We start from the raw sequence: 19084 nt of genomic DNA on the forward strand, positions 1-19084 counted from the left end.
AAATCCAGAGAGGGACTGAGCCTTTTCGCTCATCCTTTCACTTAGCATCATCGTGCTATTTATGAATTATTCTATTTTTGAAATTCACATGTAGATAGTCTATTGTGTAGGGCCTCTGTAGCCACTCAAGACTGTGTAGTGGTGGATTCTTGTTTTTCAGTGACATACAAGTGTGATTTGGATTAGGAGATTAATATGCACAGTAATGCTGAAGTAAGTTATTTGCATCAATGAGTGACTTTGAGATGGGGTGCTTCAGTAGCGCTTTGTAATTATTTATCTACTTAGATATTGTTTATCCAATTTCATGGAAAATTGTCTTACTTTCACTACATGGTGTTTTGGAAAGAGGCTTTCAGACAACAAAGGCCTAGTAAGGAGGAGCACTTAGTGAAAGTTTGCCGCCAGCTTCAGTTCAATTCTTTGTTGCCATGGGATTCGAAATATGGGACTACAGTGGGGAGAACAAGTATTTGATACACTGCCGATTTTGCAGGTTTTCCTACTTACAAAGCATGTAGAGGTCTGTAATTTTTATGATTTTTAAGTAATTAATTTGCATTTTATTGCATGACATAAGTATTTGATCACCTACCAACCAGTAAGAATTCCGGCTCTCACAGACCTGTTAGTTTTTCTTTAAGAAGCCCTCCTGTTCTCCACTCATTACCTGTATTAACTGCACCTGTTTGAACTCGTTACCTGTATTAAAGACACCTGTCCACACACTCAATCAAACAGACTCCAACCTCTCCACAATGGCCAAGACCAGAGAGCTGTGTAAGGACATCAGGGATAAAATTGTAGCCCTGCACAAGGCTGGGATGGGCTACAGGACAATAGGCAAGCAGCTTGGTGAGAAGGCAACAACTGTTGGCGCAATTATTAGAAAATGGAAGAAGTTCAAGATGACGGTCAATCATCCTCAGTCTGGGGCTCCATGCAAGATCTCACCTCGTGGGGCATCAATGATCATGAGGAAGGTGAGGGATCAGCCCAGAACTACACGGCAGGACCTGGTCAATGACCTGAAGAGAGCTGGGACCACAGTCTCAAAGAAAAACATTAGTAACACACTACGCCGTCATGGATTAAAATCCTGCAGCGCACGCAAGGTCCCCCTGCTCAAGCCAGCGCATGTCCAGGCCCGTCTGAAGTTTGCCAATGACCATCTGGATGATCCAGAGGAGGAATGGGAGAAGGTAATGTGGTCTGATGAGACAAAAATATAGCTTTTTGGTCTAAACTCCACTCGCCGTGTTTGGAGGAAGAAGAAGGATGAGTACAACCCCAAGAACACCATCCCAACCGTGAAGCATGGAGGTGGAAACATCATTCTTTGGGGATGCTTTTCTGCAAAGGGGACAGGACGACTGCACCATATTGAGGGGAGGATGGATGGGGCCATGTATCGCGAGATCTTGGCCAATAACCTCCTTCCCTCAGTAAGAGCATTGAAGATGAGTCGTGGCTGGGTCTTCCAGCATGACAACGAACCGAAACACACAGCCAGGGCAACTAAGGAGTGGCTCCGTAAGAAGCATCTCAAGGTCCTGGAGTGGCCTAGCCAGTCTCCAGACCTGAACCCAATAGAAAATCTTTGGAGGGAGCTGAAAGTCCGTATTGCCCAGCGACAGCCCCGAAACCTGAAGGATCTGGAGAAGGTCTGTATGGAGGAGTGGGCCAAAATCCCTGCTGCAGTGTGTGCAAACCTGGTCAAGACCTACAGGAAACGTATAATCTCTGTAATTGCAGACAAAGGTTTCTGTACCAAATATTAAGTTCTGCTTTTCTGATGTATCAGATACTTATGTCATGCAATAAAATGCAAATTAATTACTTAAAAATCATACAGTGTGATTTTCTGGATTTTTGTTTTAGATTCCGTCTCTCACAGTTAAAGTGTACCTATGATAAAAATTACAGACCTCTACATGCTTTGTAAGTAGGAAAACCTGCAAAATCGGCAGTGTATCAAATACTTGTTCTCCCCACTGTATATCTCTAGCTACTTTGCTCTTTTTTAAAGAAATAACTTAATGGCGATCTAGCTTTTTATTCAACCGTATCAGAGCAGGACATAGGCTACTGCATAGTCATTCAATTTTGCAAATAAGTCATGCTGCCATTTGAAACCCAACCTATCGAAATGGCACAGCACAGTTACCCTTTCCCGTTCCAAATCCTTTATTTTCTTGATCAATTAGTGTAATAGCCTCTCATATGAAGAAACAGTGTATGAAAAGAGTAGGCTAGTAAGAATTCCTCTTGCAGTATATGCCTACAGTGGTGGCAAAAAAAGCTTGCAATCAGGAGAAAAAAAGAAAGCACCTTTGTGACCTGTCATCGATCTCTATAAAAGTCAAGGTGTGTGAATCTGTTTTTATGTCCCAACACACAGCTAAATGGGCTGGTGGTGAGAGAGCACAAGGTTGCTGTCTCTATTGGGCTATTATTGGGCTACTATCTATGTAGCCTAATTGCTTAGTAATAAAAAGGTATTGATCAAGTCACATAAGCTAAAATATTTCCTACCACTGGATGCTGCAAAATAGTACTCACAGTAGAATAAGATATTCCCTAGGGTTGTGTGAGAAGGTTTCAGACTTTCAAACAAACCTTTACGTATGCCTAGAGTCAAAACCCATGTGACCCTTGCTGACACGCAGGTAATATTAGTGATGGCAATGTCAATTGCAGCACTATACAAGGTTATTTTATATCGCTACATCTCCACCCCAGTTATCTTCCCGCCCACCACCTCCTTATTAAAGCGGATTAAAAAGCGCTGTTGTCAGCTCGCCTGCCGTGATACGCTGTGACTCTGTGTTGCCTGGGGGGAAGACAGCCAGCACTCAAAGTTTAATCTGTCAGCCTCCCAGTCAGAGCATGGCTAACATCAGTAGGTGTCTTATCTATAATGCATTCCTACAGGGGAGTCGGTCCACCATTTGGTTAGGGGGTGTGACACCTATGCTTACTGCTGTTTAAACATGAATGGGCCCTCTGTGACTGAGTCTAAATGCCAGGTTTAACCTCATGGGGAGAGTGTCCTCTGACTCCTCACTGTGTTGATATCAGGCTGAGAGATATTCTAGTGTGAAGAGCACAGACGCATGATGACACCAATCTGAGATAACTGGGCCCTCCAGTAACAGTAAACACAGACAACTTGTTAAGAAGTTTCCTATGAAGTTGTGAAGGTCGTACAGAGTTTGTTCTCCATTTTGAGACATGCAGAGCTCAGCTGTTGAAAATCCACTTGACTTACACACAGAGTACACAGCTCCATAGGGCTGATAACACTGTATAAACTGTAACCCCCTGACAAACTGCTTTTATTCAGTCTACTGCTGAAATGTGAACCATAGCCTACACATTATTCCATCCTCTCACCTTTTCAAATGAACTTAATGCCAGTGTTGCCCAATGGAGGGAAGATGGTGAGTCAGAGCATTCATTAACATTTTGGATGTAGTTATTTTTCCCACCCTTCCCCCTCTCTCCCTCTGTAGTGTTTTCTCTGGGGTGATGTAAAGGAGATGGGATGTTGCTGATTAGCCTAAATCCTGTGCTGAGTCAGCTGCTTTATAACTCGCAGCCCTCTGCCCTTCTGTTCCGTCAGCACCTCCTGCTTTGTTTTGGCTCTCTTCCTCTGCTAGCAGCAAATTGACATGAATCAACCTGCTATCTGATGTACTTATGTATGTACACATCAATCTTTCTTGGTGGTCAGTCACCAACAGTGAACCCTATGTAGTTTAGCTGTCTGAGGTTGGCCTACTCTACTCTACTGTCTTTCTATGGTCTGTAGTTTTAGTCTGGCCTGTCTCGTAGATTTCAGAGAAAAGATAGTCATGTTTTTGATGAGCTGATACATCTCAACATTAAGTTTCCTTTATAGCTTTGTATATCTCTTTTGTCTGCTATTTCACCCACTTACTCCCTATTACCTTGTAGCAGTGCATTGTAAGGCTGCTTCGTATCTGTGGAGGAATGGGAGGTCTGGAGGACTGTGTTCGGATAATTTGTTGAGCAGACCATGGCTTCAAGGACACAGAAAAATAAACTGTTTTTCCTTTGTTCTGTGGTGCAGTCTTTTGCATCTCCGGTATAGGCCTAAGCGTCAGTGAAGTTAAACCTATGTGCTGAGAGTGGAAGTGCAATAGTCAATTAATTGAATAAAGTGAATAAAACTCCTGCAATTAACTCCATAAAATAGTATGCTTTCTCAATGTTCTGCAGGGATTTTTTGTAAACAAAAAATATTGTTCTGATCGTGAATGAAATTGATAATGCCTCATTTCATGTGATTTTACAAATGTTCTGAAACGAATAGTTGTATTTTCAGAATGCAATTAGCAGCAGAGTGGAAGCCTAATGGTGTGTATAATTAATCTGTTTCTTTCTTGTAAGCATTTTCCCATCCTGGAGTCTGATACCTTGTGGGAATCTGTGGTAGAGAAGAATAATCTATGACAATTTAGCATAGACCCTAGTTATCATCATCATGAATTCTATAGTTTAGGCATTTAGCTAGCAAAGCATAGCTAGCTAGTTGTTGTGTTATCCAGCTAACAATAATAGTGCTTGTGTTGACACAGCTATCTCGTTAACTAACGTTAACATCCTGGGTGTGTCTCACGTAATACCCTTGGGGTATGGATACCCTGAGAACAAGGTTCAGGGAAGATAAGACCATCGACCCCAGCTAACGTTACTGTAGTTAGCTAGCTAGCTAGCGATTAGCGACCATAGCATATTTTCCAGCTTTAGGTAGCTAGCTAGTTAGTCAAGGTTAGGAAACTAGCTAGTTAGCTTGCAAGCTAATCCCCCAAAAACTACAGATTGCATGGAAAGTCTATTCTGTAGATGGTAACTAGCTAACTAGCCTAGTTGGTACCCCCAACAAAAATGCCAGCTAACGTTTACTAGGCTAGCTAACTACCTATGCTAAATCGTCCAGCAGAATTCATGTATCCAATAAAGAAAAACAAATTGCATGGAAAACATACTTTCTCTCTCCTGTATTGACTTTTTTGACCTACAACACTGTTTCTTTCGCGGCAATCTTTCATGTCTGGATTTTGCACACTGACTTTGACCTTGTTCTTTGCACACTGTTACATGATGTCAGAGTGGTAGCCTAATGGTGTATATAATTCATCACAGGGAGTTATCACTCCCACCATCCTGATAATGGGTAGAAAAATGAAAGCTTTATCTACAACAGCAGGCCAAACTTCTCTCATAGTAATGGTTTATATTAATTCCATAAAGTTACTAATTGATTTTTTAAAAATTGTTAGAAAGTTGGAATTAATCATTTTAGTAGATGGAATAAATTGCTGACTGTCTCTTCAGGATAGGACTTGGGATCCCATTATAGTGAATGTCATTAACGCTCAAATAATCTTGAAGTAAATTTGGATGTGATCCTAAGTTTTGTAATCAAAAAGGTAGGCCTAAATTAGAATTACGAAAAGTAAACATGTGCCCTGGGAAATTATCTGTCAGCATTTTCACCTCAATATAGGCCTATCTGGGATATCTCAAGGCGGGATGTAACCTCAACACTGCCACTGTGCCACATCAACCTATTGATGCTGCATTTCTTAATTTAAGCTTTTGTTGAAACAATTACTACTTGTGCTGTCACATCATTTGAGTATTCAGCAGTTTACAGTCTCTTTTCTTCAATTGACAATAAGTTACACAACATCATCAATGAACTTGGGCAAGTGGGGGAGGAATGTTATCTAAATGTGCAAACAATAATCAGAGCAATTGATGAGTTGAATGAGTTGAATGAAATCTATTTGTATGTGTTCTTGTGTTCCAGTACACTCGGGTGTGGATCCCAGACCCAGAGGATGTGTGGAAAGCTGCAGAGATCATCAAAGACTACACAGAGGGAGAGCCCATCCTGCACCTCAAACTTGAAGATGAATCGGTAATATACCACCCACTGGATCAGGCCACAGTTATTAGATCCATATAATTTTTTGGAGAATATAGCCCTTGCCTAAAGACTCAATATGCTTTGGTCTATTTTGCTGTGCTGTTGTACATTTAGCATTTTACATCATGCTGTATTGAAGCAGTTAATGTGTGTGGGCGCCCATGCACATTCATAAACTTTGGTGCCATAAATCATTAATCATGTTTTTGAAGGGAAAACTGCAAGCTCTGAGAGTAAAATATACAGCTATTAAATTACAATGCACTATGCCAAGAGTAGTTTGAATATTTCAGCATATGATGAGATTATCATATCACCTTATGTAGCAGCAGTATATTGCTGTACATACCTACTCACCCTATTTAATACTCCCTGCAGGGTGGGATTGTCAGGTATGATTCATACACACCTAGATGCCATCATATCCATATCCTTTAACATATAAAAATGCTTATTTCTCTTCTCAATAATTCAAGAGCTGTGTGGATTGTAATATTTGTACTATTCTTATGGACGGTGCTGCAATATGATTTAAACTGATAAAGGGAAAAGGGTCTTACCCTTAAAACAGGTACACATGTGCAAACACTTGGCTTTAATTATTTTTTTGTGACATTTTTGCTTGAACAACTTCTCCTGTTCCAGCCGTTGGAATACCGCATTGGACCCAAAGACAACGCTCTTCCCTTCCTCCGGAACCCTGATATCCTGGTGGGGGAGAATGACCTCACAGCCCTCAGCTACCTGCACGAGCCTGCTGTCCTGCACAACCTCAAAGTGCGCTTTACCGAGTCCAATCACATCTACACATACTGTGGTGAGTCTCTATAACACATCTCTAAACAGGCTACATATGATGGGGTGAATCTATCCAAGTTTATATCTCTTCAAATCTTATCTTGCCATCTATTGCTCTGGTTTATACAGTGCCAACTAACATCAATTAGATTTGTCCAATGTGGCTTGTGTTGCTTCTCTTCCAAAAGCCCTTGGCCTGACCTTTTGCTACAAAGTCCTCCATGTTTACTAGTGTAGCTGGTCTATTATACACCATGTAGGGTTGAGGCTTTTATTGACCTTACTGGTTGTCTTGTCCCAACTTTTACAAACCTGTCCTCCCAATCCCCAATCAGCTAGGGTTCCATTGACTAAAGCAACCAATGATTGCGCTGTAGCCATGTGTGGAATTCATCCTAAACAAAGCAGACAAAAGGAAATTAGTATTCACTGGCCATAGATATCACCAGCATGTTTTATTAGGGAGATCTTTCCCCATAATATCAATGTGTTTTTAATTACAATAGTATGTTGTACTGTACGTACAGTATGATAGGATTAACTAAATAAGAAGAATAGTTTGTCTGTTGTCACAGGACAAACAGAGATTTGTCTTTTTGCTTTATCCCAACCCCCAAAGACACGCAAATACACACACACACATGGATATATGAGATATATTACTAAATATAGGTTTAAGTTACTACCGGTTACAGTATCACTGTGAGTTATAGTGATTTTAGAGAGTTGATCATTTTAGTTGACTGGCTATACTATTCTCTCTCTTCTCCCTTCCCTCACTCCATCCCTCCTCCATAGGCATTGTGCTGGTGGCCATCAACCCCTACGAGCAGCTGCAGATCTATGGAGAGGAGGTCATCAATGCCTACAGTGGGCAGAACATGGGAGACATGGACCCACACATCTTTGCTGTGGCAGAGGAGGCATACAAGCAGATGGCCAGGTACTGTATGAGCCTCTGGGTACAGCTAAATGGTTATAACACAGGATTGGGATACTGTTACTGTATCAGACCTGGTACAGTTGCCAATTTCATAAGCAAATTATATGTATTAGTCTGCTTTGGGAAGCTATTGAGTTGTTACTGTGTGGCACATAGCTGCATATCAAGCACTTGATTAGACTCCTAATTCAGTTTGATATGTAATTTGATCGTGTTGGTGTGGGACTGAGGGCCTAAATAAGCAGTTGAGACAGAGAGAGTGTCTTCAATGGAAGGTGTGGGTGGATAATAACAGTGCTCAGGTCCACATTAACTGTCACCCTCCTCAATGCTGTTTTCTCTGACAAGCAAAATACAATACCATGTCCACATTAAGCTGTAATCACTGCCTACGTAAATGCCCACTGCTGTATTGTCCTGGCAACTCCAGTCATGCAGAGTCGATTAGCATTGTAGGAGTGATCCATTGTATTAGTGTAGCATTATTGCAATATCTGATATGGTCCGATGGTCAGTTACCTTTTTAACTGTAAATAGCTTACAAAATGTCTCCAATGTCTTTCTCTCTCCCTTCTTCCTGTAGAGATGAGAGGAACCAATCCATCATAGTAAGTGGGGAGTCGGGGGCAGGGAAGACCGTCTCTGCTAAGTACGCCATGCGGTTCTTCGCCACTGTGGGAGGGTCGGCCAACGACACCAATGTGGAGGAGAAGGTGCTGGCCTCCAGCCCCATCATGGAGGTGAGGATGGACTGATCATCCCATACTGTAGACCAGCCCAGGCCAGCAATATGGCATACTAGTAAGGGAAATCGATGGCAAACGCAAAGTAGTCTAAATAATATATAAAGTTAGGTTGTCATGATCTCCCGAGTGGCGCAGCGGTCTAAGGCACTACAGACCCAGGTCACTACAGACCCGGGTTCGATCCTGGGCTGTGTCACAGCCGGCCGCGACCGGGAGACCCATGAGGAGCTGCACAATTGGCCCAGCGTCGTCTGGGTTAGGGGAGGGTTTGGCCGGCCGGGATGTCCTTGTCCCATCATGCTTTCGCGACTCCTTGTGGCCGGCCGGGCGCATGCGCGCTGACTTCGGTCGCCAGCTGTACAGCGTTTCCTCCGACACATTGGTGCAGCTGGCTTCCGGGTTAAGCGAGCAGTGTGTCAAGAAGCAGTGCGGCTTGGCAGGGTCGTGTTTCGGAGGGCATGGCTCTCGACCTTCGCCTCTCCCAAGGCCGTACGGGAGTTGCAGGATGGCACAACACTGTAACTACCAATTGGATACCACAAAAATAAATAAAAAATACACAAACGTTAGGTTGTCACTAGTTACCACAGCCACAAAGTCATAAACCCCGCCTATTTCTACAATTTAATCTTCTTAAAATGTATTTTTAAACTTAACTCTAACCCTAACCACACTGCTAACCTTATGCCTAACCCTAACCTTAAATGAAGACCAAAAAACTAATTTTTGTTTTCATGCATTTTTAGGATAATATTGCCAATGTTTGAAAACCGTCACTTTGTATGAGTTCATTTCACATTACTTTTGGGTTGTAATTCTATTATAATGCTCACATGAATGTCATGCTGAATATATGTTAATATCATTGTCACAAAAAAATTACTCAAATTTAGTTGCTAGTAGAATAACGTTACAATGCCAATATCATGTGTAAAACAGCTTTGGAACTAAACGTCCCTTACACTGCACTGCTTTTGTAGCACATTTTGCTTAGTTGTTTCGGTGGGCTGGCCCTAACCTGCTCTCTAAGCGAATTATTCCCATAGTTCGCTTCTGCAGACAGTTTTGTCAACAAGCTGCGGGCGTGGAGGTGTGATGTTTCTTTAGAAGAAGCCTTGCTGTCGGCATTTGCTGTCTCTCCTCTCGCTGGCTTATCGAAAGGGGTTCGTGCTGGGTCATCTGCAAGCGCAAGTAGCCTGGCTAGATACGGCTCCCCTGAGAAGATTCAGAAAAATGACTTGACAGACTCGGTCCTCTCAATTCGTATATAACGTGAGACACATTTGATAGAAGTACCGAAAGTTAAAAAAAAAAGTATAGTACCGAACCGTTTTTCATGTTCTAGTATCGAAAAAGTAGCGAAGTTTCGGTATAGCATGCAACACTATTAGGTGGGTTCTTGTCAAAATGTAATCGTGTTAACTTTCTCGGCACACAAAAAGTATAATGAACTCCACATCTTCAGCTGTAACTTTGTGGAGAGTTCAGGCTACACCAAACTATCATTTTGAAAACTGTAAGTGAAGAAGCAAGCACAGCAGGAGTCCATTACCCTCTCTCGCATTCTGAATCAGCAGAAACCTTTTTAAACAGCAAAGTCCCTCTGCCTGTGTGGAACGACAAGACCAGGAAAGGCTGCTAGCTAGAAAGATCTCAGTCTGTCCTTCAGGAAGTTCAGGAGAAGGGCAGTCAGACATCTCTGAGTCCATTACCAGCCTCACGTCAGCTAGATCAGTCAGGGTGAAGAAACCGAAACAGGACAGATCTGTATGCAAGGACAGTATGGCTCAAGCCCCATCTTGGCAGGTGTCACAGCTCAGAATTAGGAGCATTACGACTGTCAAGGTATATTACAAGCAGTAAGAAGACTAAAGGTTTTTTGTGTGGTATGAAGTACAATATGAGAGGATAGAAATATATATTTTACAGTGGTTATGATTTTCTTTTGATCTCTTTTAAAGATTTTATTTTGAAACTCTCACACTTCTTCTGCCCCCTGCTTCTCTTTACAGGCTATTGGAAATGCGAAAACCACTCGCAATGACAACAGCAGTCGTTTTGGGAAGTACATCCAGATTGGTTTTGACAGGAGTTATCACATCATTGGAGCCAACATGCGCACGTATCTGCTGGAGAAGTCAAGGGTAGTCTTTCAGGTACGTGTAACTCCATGCTGTTCAGTCTGGGAAGAAATTGATTAAGCCCTAACTTGACATATTTATTCCAGACAATCAAATATCATAATGAATTTATCTAAGTACTTTAAAGAAATGAATAGGCCTACAAGATTACATTGCAGCGTGGGGGAACTCCTGATCTTACAAAACTACCCAAGTATTTCATTCACTCAAAATATATGATTGATAAACAGTTAGAGGCAGTGCAGGCAAAAATGTGACTTTCCTGTGTATTATATATATTTCCACACTATGAGGTTGAAATAATAGTGTGAAAATTATGATAATGCCCTTTTATTGTAAGAGATGTTGGAAAAGACTGAAATGTCAGCTTGTTTTGCAAGGTTGCTGTTTTGGACTCCCTGGTGACATCACCAGGCAGTATAAGTTAATAGACCAATAACAAAGAGATTTTGCCCTCCTCTCTGCCAATAACAGCTAGTTTTTAGGTTATATGTCCCTCCCATTAGGCTCCTCCAATTAGGACCCTCACTCAGACTACTCCCAGACAGTCCTAGCAAAATTCTTGCTTGAGAAATTGCTTTTTGACCATTTAATTGAAAACAATCACAGTAAGGTACTTAATTGTTACCCAGAAATGATTATATATTGAGGTAAAATGGCTGTATTGGTCCTTTAAGTGATTTCTGTAGTATATTTCTGCGTTTTAGGCTGAGGATGAGAGGAATTACCACATCTTCTACCAGCTGTGTGCCTCGGCTAGCTTGCCAGAGTTCGAAGACCTAGCCTTGAGTAAGTGTCACAGATGAATAGCCCTCCTGTAGCTCAGTTGGTAGAGCATGGCACTTGCAACACCAAGGTTGTGGGTTCGATTCCCACGGGGGGCCAGTATGAAAAATGTATGCACTCACTAACTGTAAGTCGCTCTGGATAAGAGTGTCTGCTAAATGACTAAAATGTAATGAAGTCTATATTCAACTATGTTTCGTAAGCAATTAATTCTCTTTATGTCATGTTTACTAGAGGCAATGATTTCTCAAACCTATCATGCCTGTCAGGGCCTCCTAATAAGAACACTGATCTTATACATTAATTTCTATCGCTACTTACCCCCTGCTTTCATCCTGAAGCCAGTGCAGAGGATTTCATCTTCACATCACAAGGAGAGAACATCTTCATTGAGGGAGTTAATGATGCTGAGGACTTTGCGAAGACGAGAGAAGCCTTTACGTTACTGGGTAAGTGTCTGACTGCATGGGTACATTCTAAGCTAGTAACACATCTACATTAGAACAGGCGTAAAGACTGACTGGGATTTTGTTCTAATCACACAAAAGAGAAATAGAAACATGTTATTTTTCAATCTCCCGATGGAACAACTGTTAACATGCACCTTACTCTGGTTGTTTGGCAGGTGTTAACGACAGCAATCAAAGCAGCATCTTCAGAATCATAGCTTCCATCCTGCATCTGGGAAACGTGGAGATCTGCTCTGAGAGAGACGGAGACTCCTGCCACATATTAGTATGTCACTATCCAGTCTTATCCATCTTAATTCTGTTTGAGTTTCTAGTTCCACATCACAGCCCCAAACCATGTGTCAGGGCGACGTGTATGCGGTGAGCGAAGTCAAGCGCAGGACACCGAGCTACTGGCAGACAAACTTTACTAGCACAGTAATATAAATACAAACAAACCTCCAAACAGGGAGGAAACAAAATACGCATACACCCGAGACTGCCGACCTCACGGAAAACAATCACACACAATAACCAATGAGAGACAGGGGGTTATAAAGGGAATACAATATAACATAATGGGAAACAAGTGAAAACAATCAGGAAAACTAGACAACCACCGAAACATAGATCGGTGGCAGCTAGTACTCCGGGGACGACGAACGCCGAAGCCTGCCCGAGCAAGGAGGAGAGGCAGCCCCGGCTGATTCCGTGACACCATGTATCTTCTCTATACCTCATACCTAATTTGTTTATTACATTTCTGTGTGTGTGTGTGTGTGTGTGTGTTTTTAGAAGAACGACCCTCACTTGACACATTTTTGCCAGTTGCTGGGGGTGGAGCTGGAGCAGATGGAGCACTGGCTATGTCACAGGAAGCTGGTTACCACGTCAGAGACCTATGTCAAGAACATGTCCCGCAAACAGGCGGCTAACGCACGCGACGCGCTCGCCAAACACATCTACGCGCACATGTTTGACTGGATTGTGGAGTATGTGAACAAGTCCCTGCACACCTCCTCCAAACAACACTCTTTCATTGGTGTTCTGGACATCTACGGGTAAGACTGTCCACCTGTGCTCCCCAAAACCTCTAAAAACAAAGCTCAACAGTGGGTTGGTTTGAATTGTGAGAGAAACTTTTTTTGTTGTTATTTTTTATTTTTTTGGGGTCATTTAGCAGACGCTCTTATCCAGAGCGACTTACAGGAGCAATTAGGGTTAAGTGCCTTGCTCAAGGGCAAATCGACAGATTTTTCACCTAGTCGGCTCAGGGATTAGAACCAGTGACCTTTCGGTTACTGGCACAACGCTCTTAACCACTAAGCTACCTGCCGCCCCACTAACTTGACTGTGTGGTGAGAACCGATTTTCTAGCCAGCACCAGAAGTCTTCTTTAAGGAGTGAAATCTCAGCCATGGTGAATGTTAAAATAATCCCAGGCTTGTAGTTAATTAACACACTGTGACAGCAGGCACACAGAACAACATCCCAATCCCACATTCTTAATTTTGCCTTGCAGTTCTGTCACACCATGTTATTTGTACCAGGGTACGAAGAAGCTTGATATTTGATGAGTAGATTTCATAACTACTCAGTGTGTGTGTGCCCTCGAGTCTGCAGATGTGCCTCTGTGTCGACGCGAATGTGTGTGTGAGGGCTATGCGTCTCTCCAGCTAAATATGTCCATCCACTGTGTTTTAAGTGCATCTTCTCATTACAGTAGACTAGAGTATGGAACCATATTGACTGGGGGTGCTGTGCTCTTCCTCTGCTTGACTGAAGGCCTAATTGGTTCCCTGCTGTGGGTTATATTATTGATAAGGCTAGCTGCTGGGGCAGGGAGGGGAGAGATACTGAGCTACAGTGGAAACCTCTCCCCAAATAAGACATTCAGCAGACACAGCAGCCTGGTCACTTTTACATGCTTTGCACGAGCAGTGACTCTGAAGACCAGTTTTCCATGGCCTCTGTCTGTCTATTCAGCATTGTATTTTCAGCTATCACGTCAGGCATACATTTACGTTTACATTTTAGTAATTTAGCAGACACTTTTATACAGAGAGACTTACAGGAGCAGTTAGGGTTAAGTGCCTTGCTCAAGGGCACATCGACATATTTTTCACCTACCTACATCAGTGGGATCAATCAACATCTCAGTCCTGAAGTCCTGGGTTTTATTGACAACTGTAACCTTAAATGAGTGATGATTGTTTGGTGCAGTTTTCCTCTAGGCCCGTGATTTAGAATCACTGTGTATTTACAACAGGATGACGAGACCAGAGACTTCTGACTCACTAAACACTTTAATGTTTTATTTTCATCTGAACAGATTTGAGACCTTTGAGATAAACAGCTTTGAGCAGTTCTGCATCAACTACGCCAATGAGAAACTTCAGCAGCAGTTCAACCAGGTGAGTTTGAGACTAGATTGTAATCTAGCTACCTTTACCTTAGTTTCCAATGTTCTGTAGAGGAGACGTGACAACTTGTCGCTGTTAACCTCATGACTCAACATGTATTTATTCAAGTGAAATAATTCATTACTTAGTCTAACTGATAACCTGCTGTGCTGTAGCTCACTGTGTGGCTGTCTCTCTGTGTCCTCAGCATGTGTTCAAGCTGGAGCAGGAGGAGTACATGAAAGAGCAGATCCCCTGGACGCTCATCGACTTCTATGACAACCAGCCTTGTATCGACCTCATAGAGGCCAAGCTGGGCATCCTGGACCTGCTGGATGAGGAGTGCAAGGTGGAGCACCCTGTCTTACATATCATGTCTTAGTCCAGAGCTCCAGAGTACATAGTTCGTAACTCATTAGTGGGCAAGTTTATAGGGACGATTGGCCATAGGAGGACTTATAGTGCTGGATGCACTTGAGCAGTCTCAGGTGTTGAACAGTCTTTAGTGTTCAGGGCTGGGGGGAGTGGAGTGGAGCAGAGCAGAGCGTACTGCTGATCCCAGCATTTATAAACCTCTTGTCTCAGTTAATGGGACTCCTCCTGCTTTCATACAGTGGGGGAAAAAAGTATTTAGTCAGCCACCAATTGTGCAAGTTCTCCCACTTAAAAAGATGAGAGAAGCCTGTAATTTTCATCATAGGTACACGTCAACTATGACAGACAAATTGAGGGAAAAAAATCCAGAAAATCACATTGTAGGATTTTTTATGAATTTATTTGCAAATTATGGTGGAAAATATCACCTACAAACAAGCAAGATTTCTGGCTCTCACAGACCTGTAACTTCTTCTTTAAGAGGTTCCTCTTGAATGACCTGCAGAGAGCTGGGACCAAAGTAACAAAGCCTACCATCAGTAACACACTACGCCGCCAGGGACTCAAATCCTGCAGTGCCAGACGTGTCCCCCTGCTTAAGCCAGTACATGTCCAGGCCCGTCTGAAGTTTGCTAGAGTGCATTTGGATGATCCAGAAGAGGATTGGGAGAATGTCATATGGTCAGATGAAACCAAAATATAACTTTTTGGTAAAAACTCAACTCGTCATGTTTGGAGGACAAAGAATGCTGAGTTGCATCCAAAGAACACCATACCTACTGTGAAGCATGGGGATGGAAACATCATGCTTTGGGGCTGTTTTTCTGCAAAGGGACCAGGACGACTGATCCGTGTAAAGGAAAGAATGAATGGGGCCATGTATCGTGAGATTTTGAGTGAAAACCTCCTTCCATCAGCAAGGGCATTGAAGATGAAACGTGGCTGGGTCTTTCAGCATGACAATGATCCCAAACACACCGCCCTTGGCAACGAAGGAGTGGCTTCGTAAGAAGCATTTCAAGGTCCTGGAGTGGCCTAGCCAGTCTCCAGATCTCAACCCCATAGAAAATCTTTGGAGGGAGTTGAAAGTCCGTGTTGCCCAGCGACAGCCCCAAAACATCAGCTCTAGAGGAGATCTGCATGGAGGAATGGGCCAAAATACCAGCAACAGTGTGTGAAAACCTTGTGAAGACTTACAGAAAACGTTTGACCTGTGTCATTGCCAACAAAGGGTATATAACAAAGTATTGAGAAACTTTTGTTATTGACCAAATACTTATTTTCCACCATAATTTGCAAATAAATTCATTAAAAATCCTACAATGTGATTTTCTGGAATATTTTTTCTCATTTTGTCTGTCATAGTTGACGTGTACCTATGATGAAAATTACAGGCCTCTCTCATCTTTTTAAGTGGGAGAACTTGCACAATTGGTGGCTGACTAAATACTTTTTTTCCCCACTGTATGTACACAGCGTGGCCTACACCTGCCTGCATCCAGATCTTTATCTGAGTTAAGGCCTTTGGAAAAAAACAGATTACTTATTTATTTCACTCATCCTGTCTCATCCCGCATCCCTTTGAAGTTAATGACAATAATTTGGAACAACCTCAAATACTTAGTATTCTGAGCACAGGTAACGTGGGTAGAACGTTTAGGTTTTCTCCAAGGTTGTATATAATCTCTCTCCTCTTTCCTTCTTTCCCTCCACCTACTGCTGCTACAGGTGCCAAAAGGGACAGATCAGAACTGGTGCCAGAAGCTGTACGATCGCCTTTCAATCAGCGTCCATTTCCAGAAACCACGGATGTCCAACACATCTTTCATTGTCATTCACTTTGCTGATAAGGTGGGTAGACCCAGCGTAGAGACAAAATGTATCACATGAAAAGCACCTGTACGTATGGCTCTTCAGTTAGGTGAACATTTGATGACCCCAAGGTTGATGGTTGAAATTTCGTTTGAGAGAAAAAAAAATTGTTACAGGCCTCAAAGGGTCAATCTGCGATTGCTACATCAATTTCTTGACATTTAAATTCATGATATATACCCATTGATACTTGAAGAGTATAACTTGTACATGCCTCATGAGGTTAGTCCAACTGTCGTACCCCATCAGAACCCTTTGTTTGTAAACAACGCAATTGTAAACACTCTATAGCCTCAAAACATGGTTAAAACTAGAACATTGAATCTCATGGATGGTCAGTCCTTCCATCAATAGCTCTTCCTATGAATTTGAGAGTGATTACATTTCTCAGCCCCATCCCTTAGTTATTTACCAAATCAGTGGCGGGGTGACAGTTTATTGTTTCAAATGCAGATTGACCCTTTAAGCAAGGTAACGTATTTAAACCAAACTGCTTCAATATACCTGCCTGAATAATTCGGACAATCTACAAGTTGTGCTATTCAAAGGACTTTTAAAGGACATGACATGAATCTCCCTCATTGCAGGGGCTTTGCCTGAAAATAATAAATGTGAATAGCCCATGATGACTAAACTCATCAGAGAGGCGCTGTGTGTTAGTGTAACCTCGTCCCTACCGCTTATAAGCCTGGGATATCAACCACTCAACAGTTGGTCTTACTGGGAGTGACCATAGAATTCTATGGGAGTGACCTACTGAGTAAAGTATTTGTCATCATTTAATTTTAGCAAATCACAGGACTGCGAGGCGTGGCTCTGTGCTTGTAGTGTGCTAGCGTATGGGGGAGGGTTAGGGGGAAGGTTTTGTGGGAGATGATTGGGTGGTAAATTAAGCCAATTAAGCCAATGCCTATTGGCTAACAAAGGCCAAGTTTGACGCGTTGGTCCACCAGACTCTTTGCGCATTTGGGCGGAATTGTCTGAGAATGAGATTAGTATGAGTATAGTTTTGGTGTGAGTTGGGTGTTGGTGTGAGTATAGTGTTGGTGTGAGTAGAGTGTTGGTGTGAGTAGAGTGTTGGTGTGAGTAGAGTGTTGGTGTGAGTAGAGTGTTGGTGGGAGTAGAGTGTTGGTGTGAGTAGAGTGTTGGTGTGAGTAGAGTGTTGGTGTGAGTAGAGTGTTGGTGTGAGTAGAGTGTTGGTGTGAGTAGAGTGTTGGTGTGAGTAGAGTGTTGGTGTGAGTAGAGTGTTGGTGTGAGTTGGGTGTTGGTGTGAGTTGGGTGTTGGTGTGAGTATAGTGTTGGTGTGAGTAGAGTGTTGGTGTGAGTAGAGTGTTGGTGTGAGTATAGTGTTGGTGTGAGTAGAGTGTTGGTGTGAGTAGAGCGTTGGTGTGAGTAGAGTGTTGGTGTGATTTGGGTGTTGGTGTGAGTATAGTGTTGGTGTGAGTAGAGTGTTGGTGTGAGTTGGGTGTTGGTGTGAGTATAGTGTTGGTGTGAGTAGAGTGTTGGTGTGAGTAGAGTGTTGGTGTGAGTAGAGTGTTGGTGTGAGTTGGGTGTTGGTGTGAGTTGGGTGTTGGTGTGAGTATAGTGTTGGTGTGAGTAGAGTGTTGGTGTGAGTATAGTGTTGGTGTGAGTATAGCAGAGGTGGGACAAAGTCATTGTTATGCAAGTCACAAGTAAGTCTCAAGTCTTTGCCCTCGAGTCCCGAGTCAAGTCGAGTCAAAGATGAGGCAAGTCCCAAGTCGAGTCAAAAGTCAAAGCCATCAAGTCTCAAGTCGAGTCCAAAGTCCTACCATTTTAGTTTCGAGTCATTTCAAGTCCTCTTACCACAGAAATAAAATGTATACAAATCATGTATGTCTGTAAGATTTGTATTTATTTAAACCTTTTTATACAATAACATTAATCAAATACAGCAAAAAACATAACATTTAATTTTCACAAAAAAAATGCTTGTATTTGAACAGCATATTGCACTAGAACAATGCAGAGAGAGAGAGAGAGAGAGAGAGAGAGAGAGAGAGAGAGAGAGAGAGAGAGAGAGAGAGAGAGAGAGAGAGAGAGAGAGAGAGAGAGAGAGAGAGAGAGAGAGAGAGAGAGAGAGAGAGAGAGAGAGAGAGAGAGAGAGAGAGAGAGAGAGAGAGAGAGAGAGAGAGAGAAAATGGTTTACGGGGAAGGACAAACACCAAAGCTCTGGAAGTAAAAACAGTGTGGGAACCTGCACTGCAAATGAACAGATCTTACTCCATGTGAAACTCCTACCACAGGAGAGAGAGAGCTGTGTGGACAGGTGATGAGCAGAGAGTGAGTGTGTGTGCGCGCATGCGTGCTGTGGACAGGTGGAGGGAGGCCCCTATACTGCATTGCATTTGCAAAAGATCAAATTGGCCAAAAGTCTGTCAGTCATTTGTGCACGATGGGGACGCAGAATGATGCCACCATGGCTGAAAACTCGCTCCACTGGAGCACTAGAAGCAGGCACTGCCAAGACTCGGATGGCTACTTGAAAGAGTGAAGGAAGAGTCTTACTGTTCAGTGCCCAGAACAAAAGGGCATTCTGTCCTTCTGCCATGTCAATGTAGTGACTTAGCTGTACTGCTGGTGGGGTCCCAA

At 42.7% G+C, this 19084-nt stretch overlaps 1 protein-coding gene across 1 annotated transcript in view; it reads left to right on the forward strand.

Moving 5' to 3' along the window:
- Nucleotides 1-19084, forward strand: part of LOC311136593 (unconventional myosin-Vb-like) — an 89584-nt gene that overhangs the window by 26447 nt on the left and 44053 nt on the right. The window contains exons 2-13 of the mRNA XM_084170782.1: nt 5843-5953; nt 6608-6779; nt 7559-7703; nt 8287-8443; nt 10462-10605; nt 11298-11379; nt 11718-11825; nt 12002-12111; nt 12621-12886; nt 14158-14239; nt 14436-14576; nt 16331-16453. Of these exons, the coding sequence (XP_084026908.1) occupies nt 5843-5953; nt 6608-6779; nt 7559-7703; nt 8287-8443; nt 10462-10605; nt 11298-11379; nt 11718-11825; nt 12002-12111; nt 12621-12886; nt 14158-14239; nt 14436-14576; nt 16331-16453 (1641 nt within the window). The remainder of the gene's footprint in view (nt 1-5842; nt 5954-6607; nt 6780-7558; nt 7704-8286; nt 8444-10461; nt 10606-11297; nt 11380-11717; nt 11826-12001; nt 12112-12620; nt 12887-14157; nt 14240-14435; nt 14577-16330; nt 16454-19084) is intronic.

This window comes from Coregonus lavaretus (assembly GCF_964263955.1).
Source record: "Coregonus lavaretus genome assembly, chromosome: 10".
Taxonomy (NCBI): Eukaryota; Metazoa; Chordata; class Actinopteri; order Salmoniformes; family Salmonidae; genus Coregonus; species Coregonus lavaretus.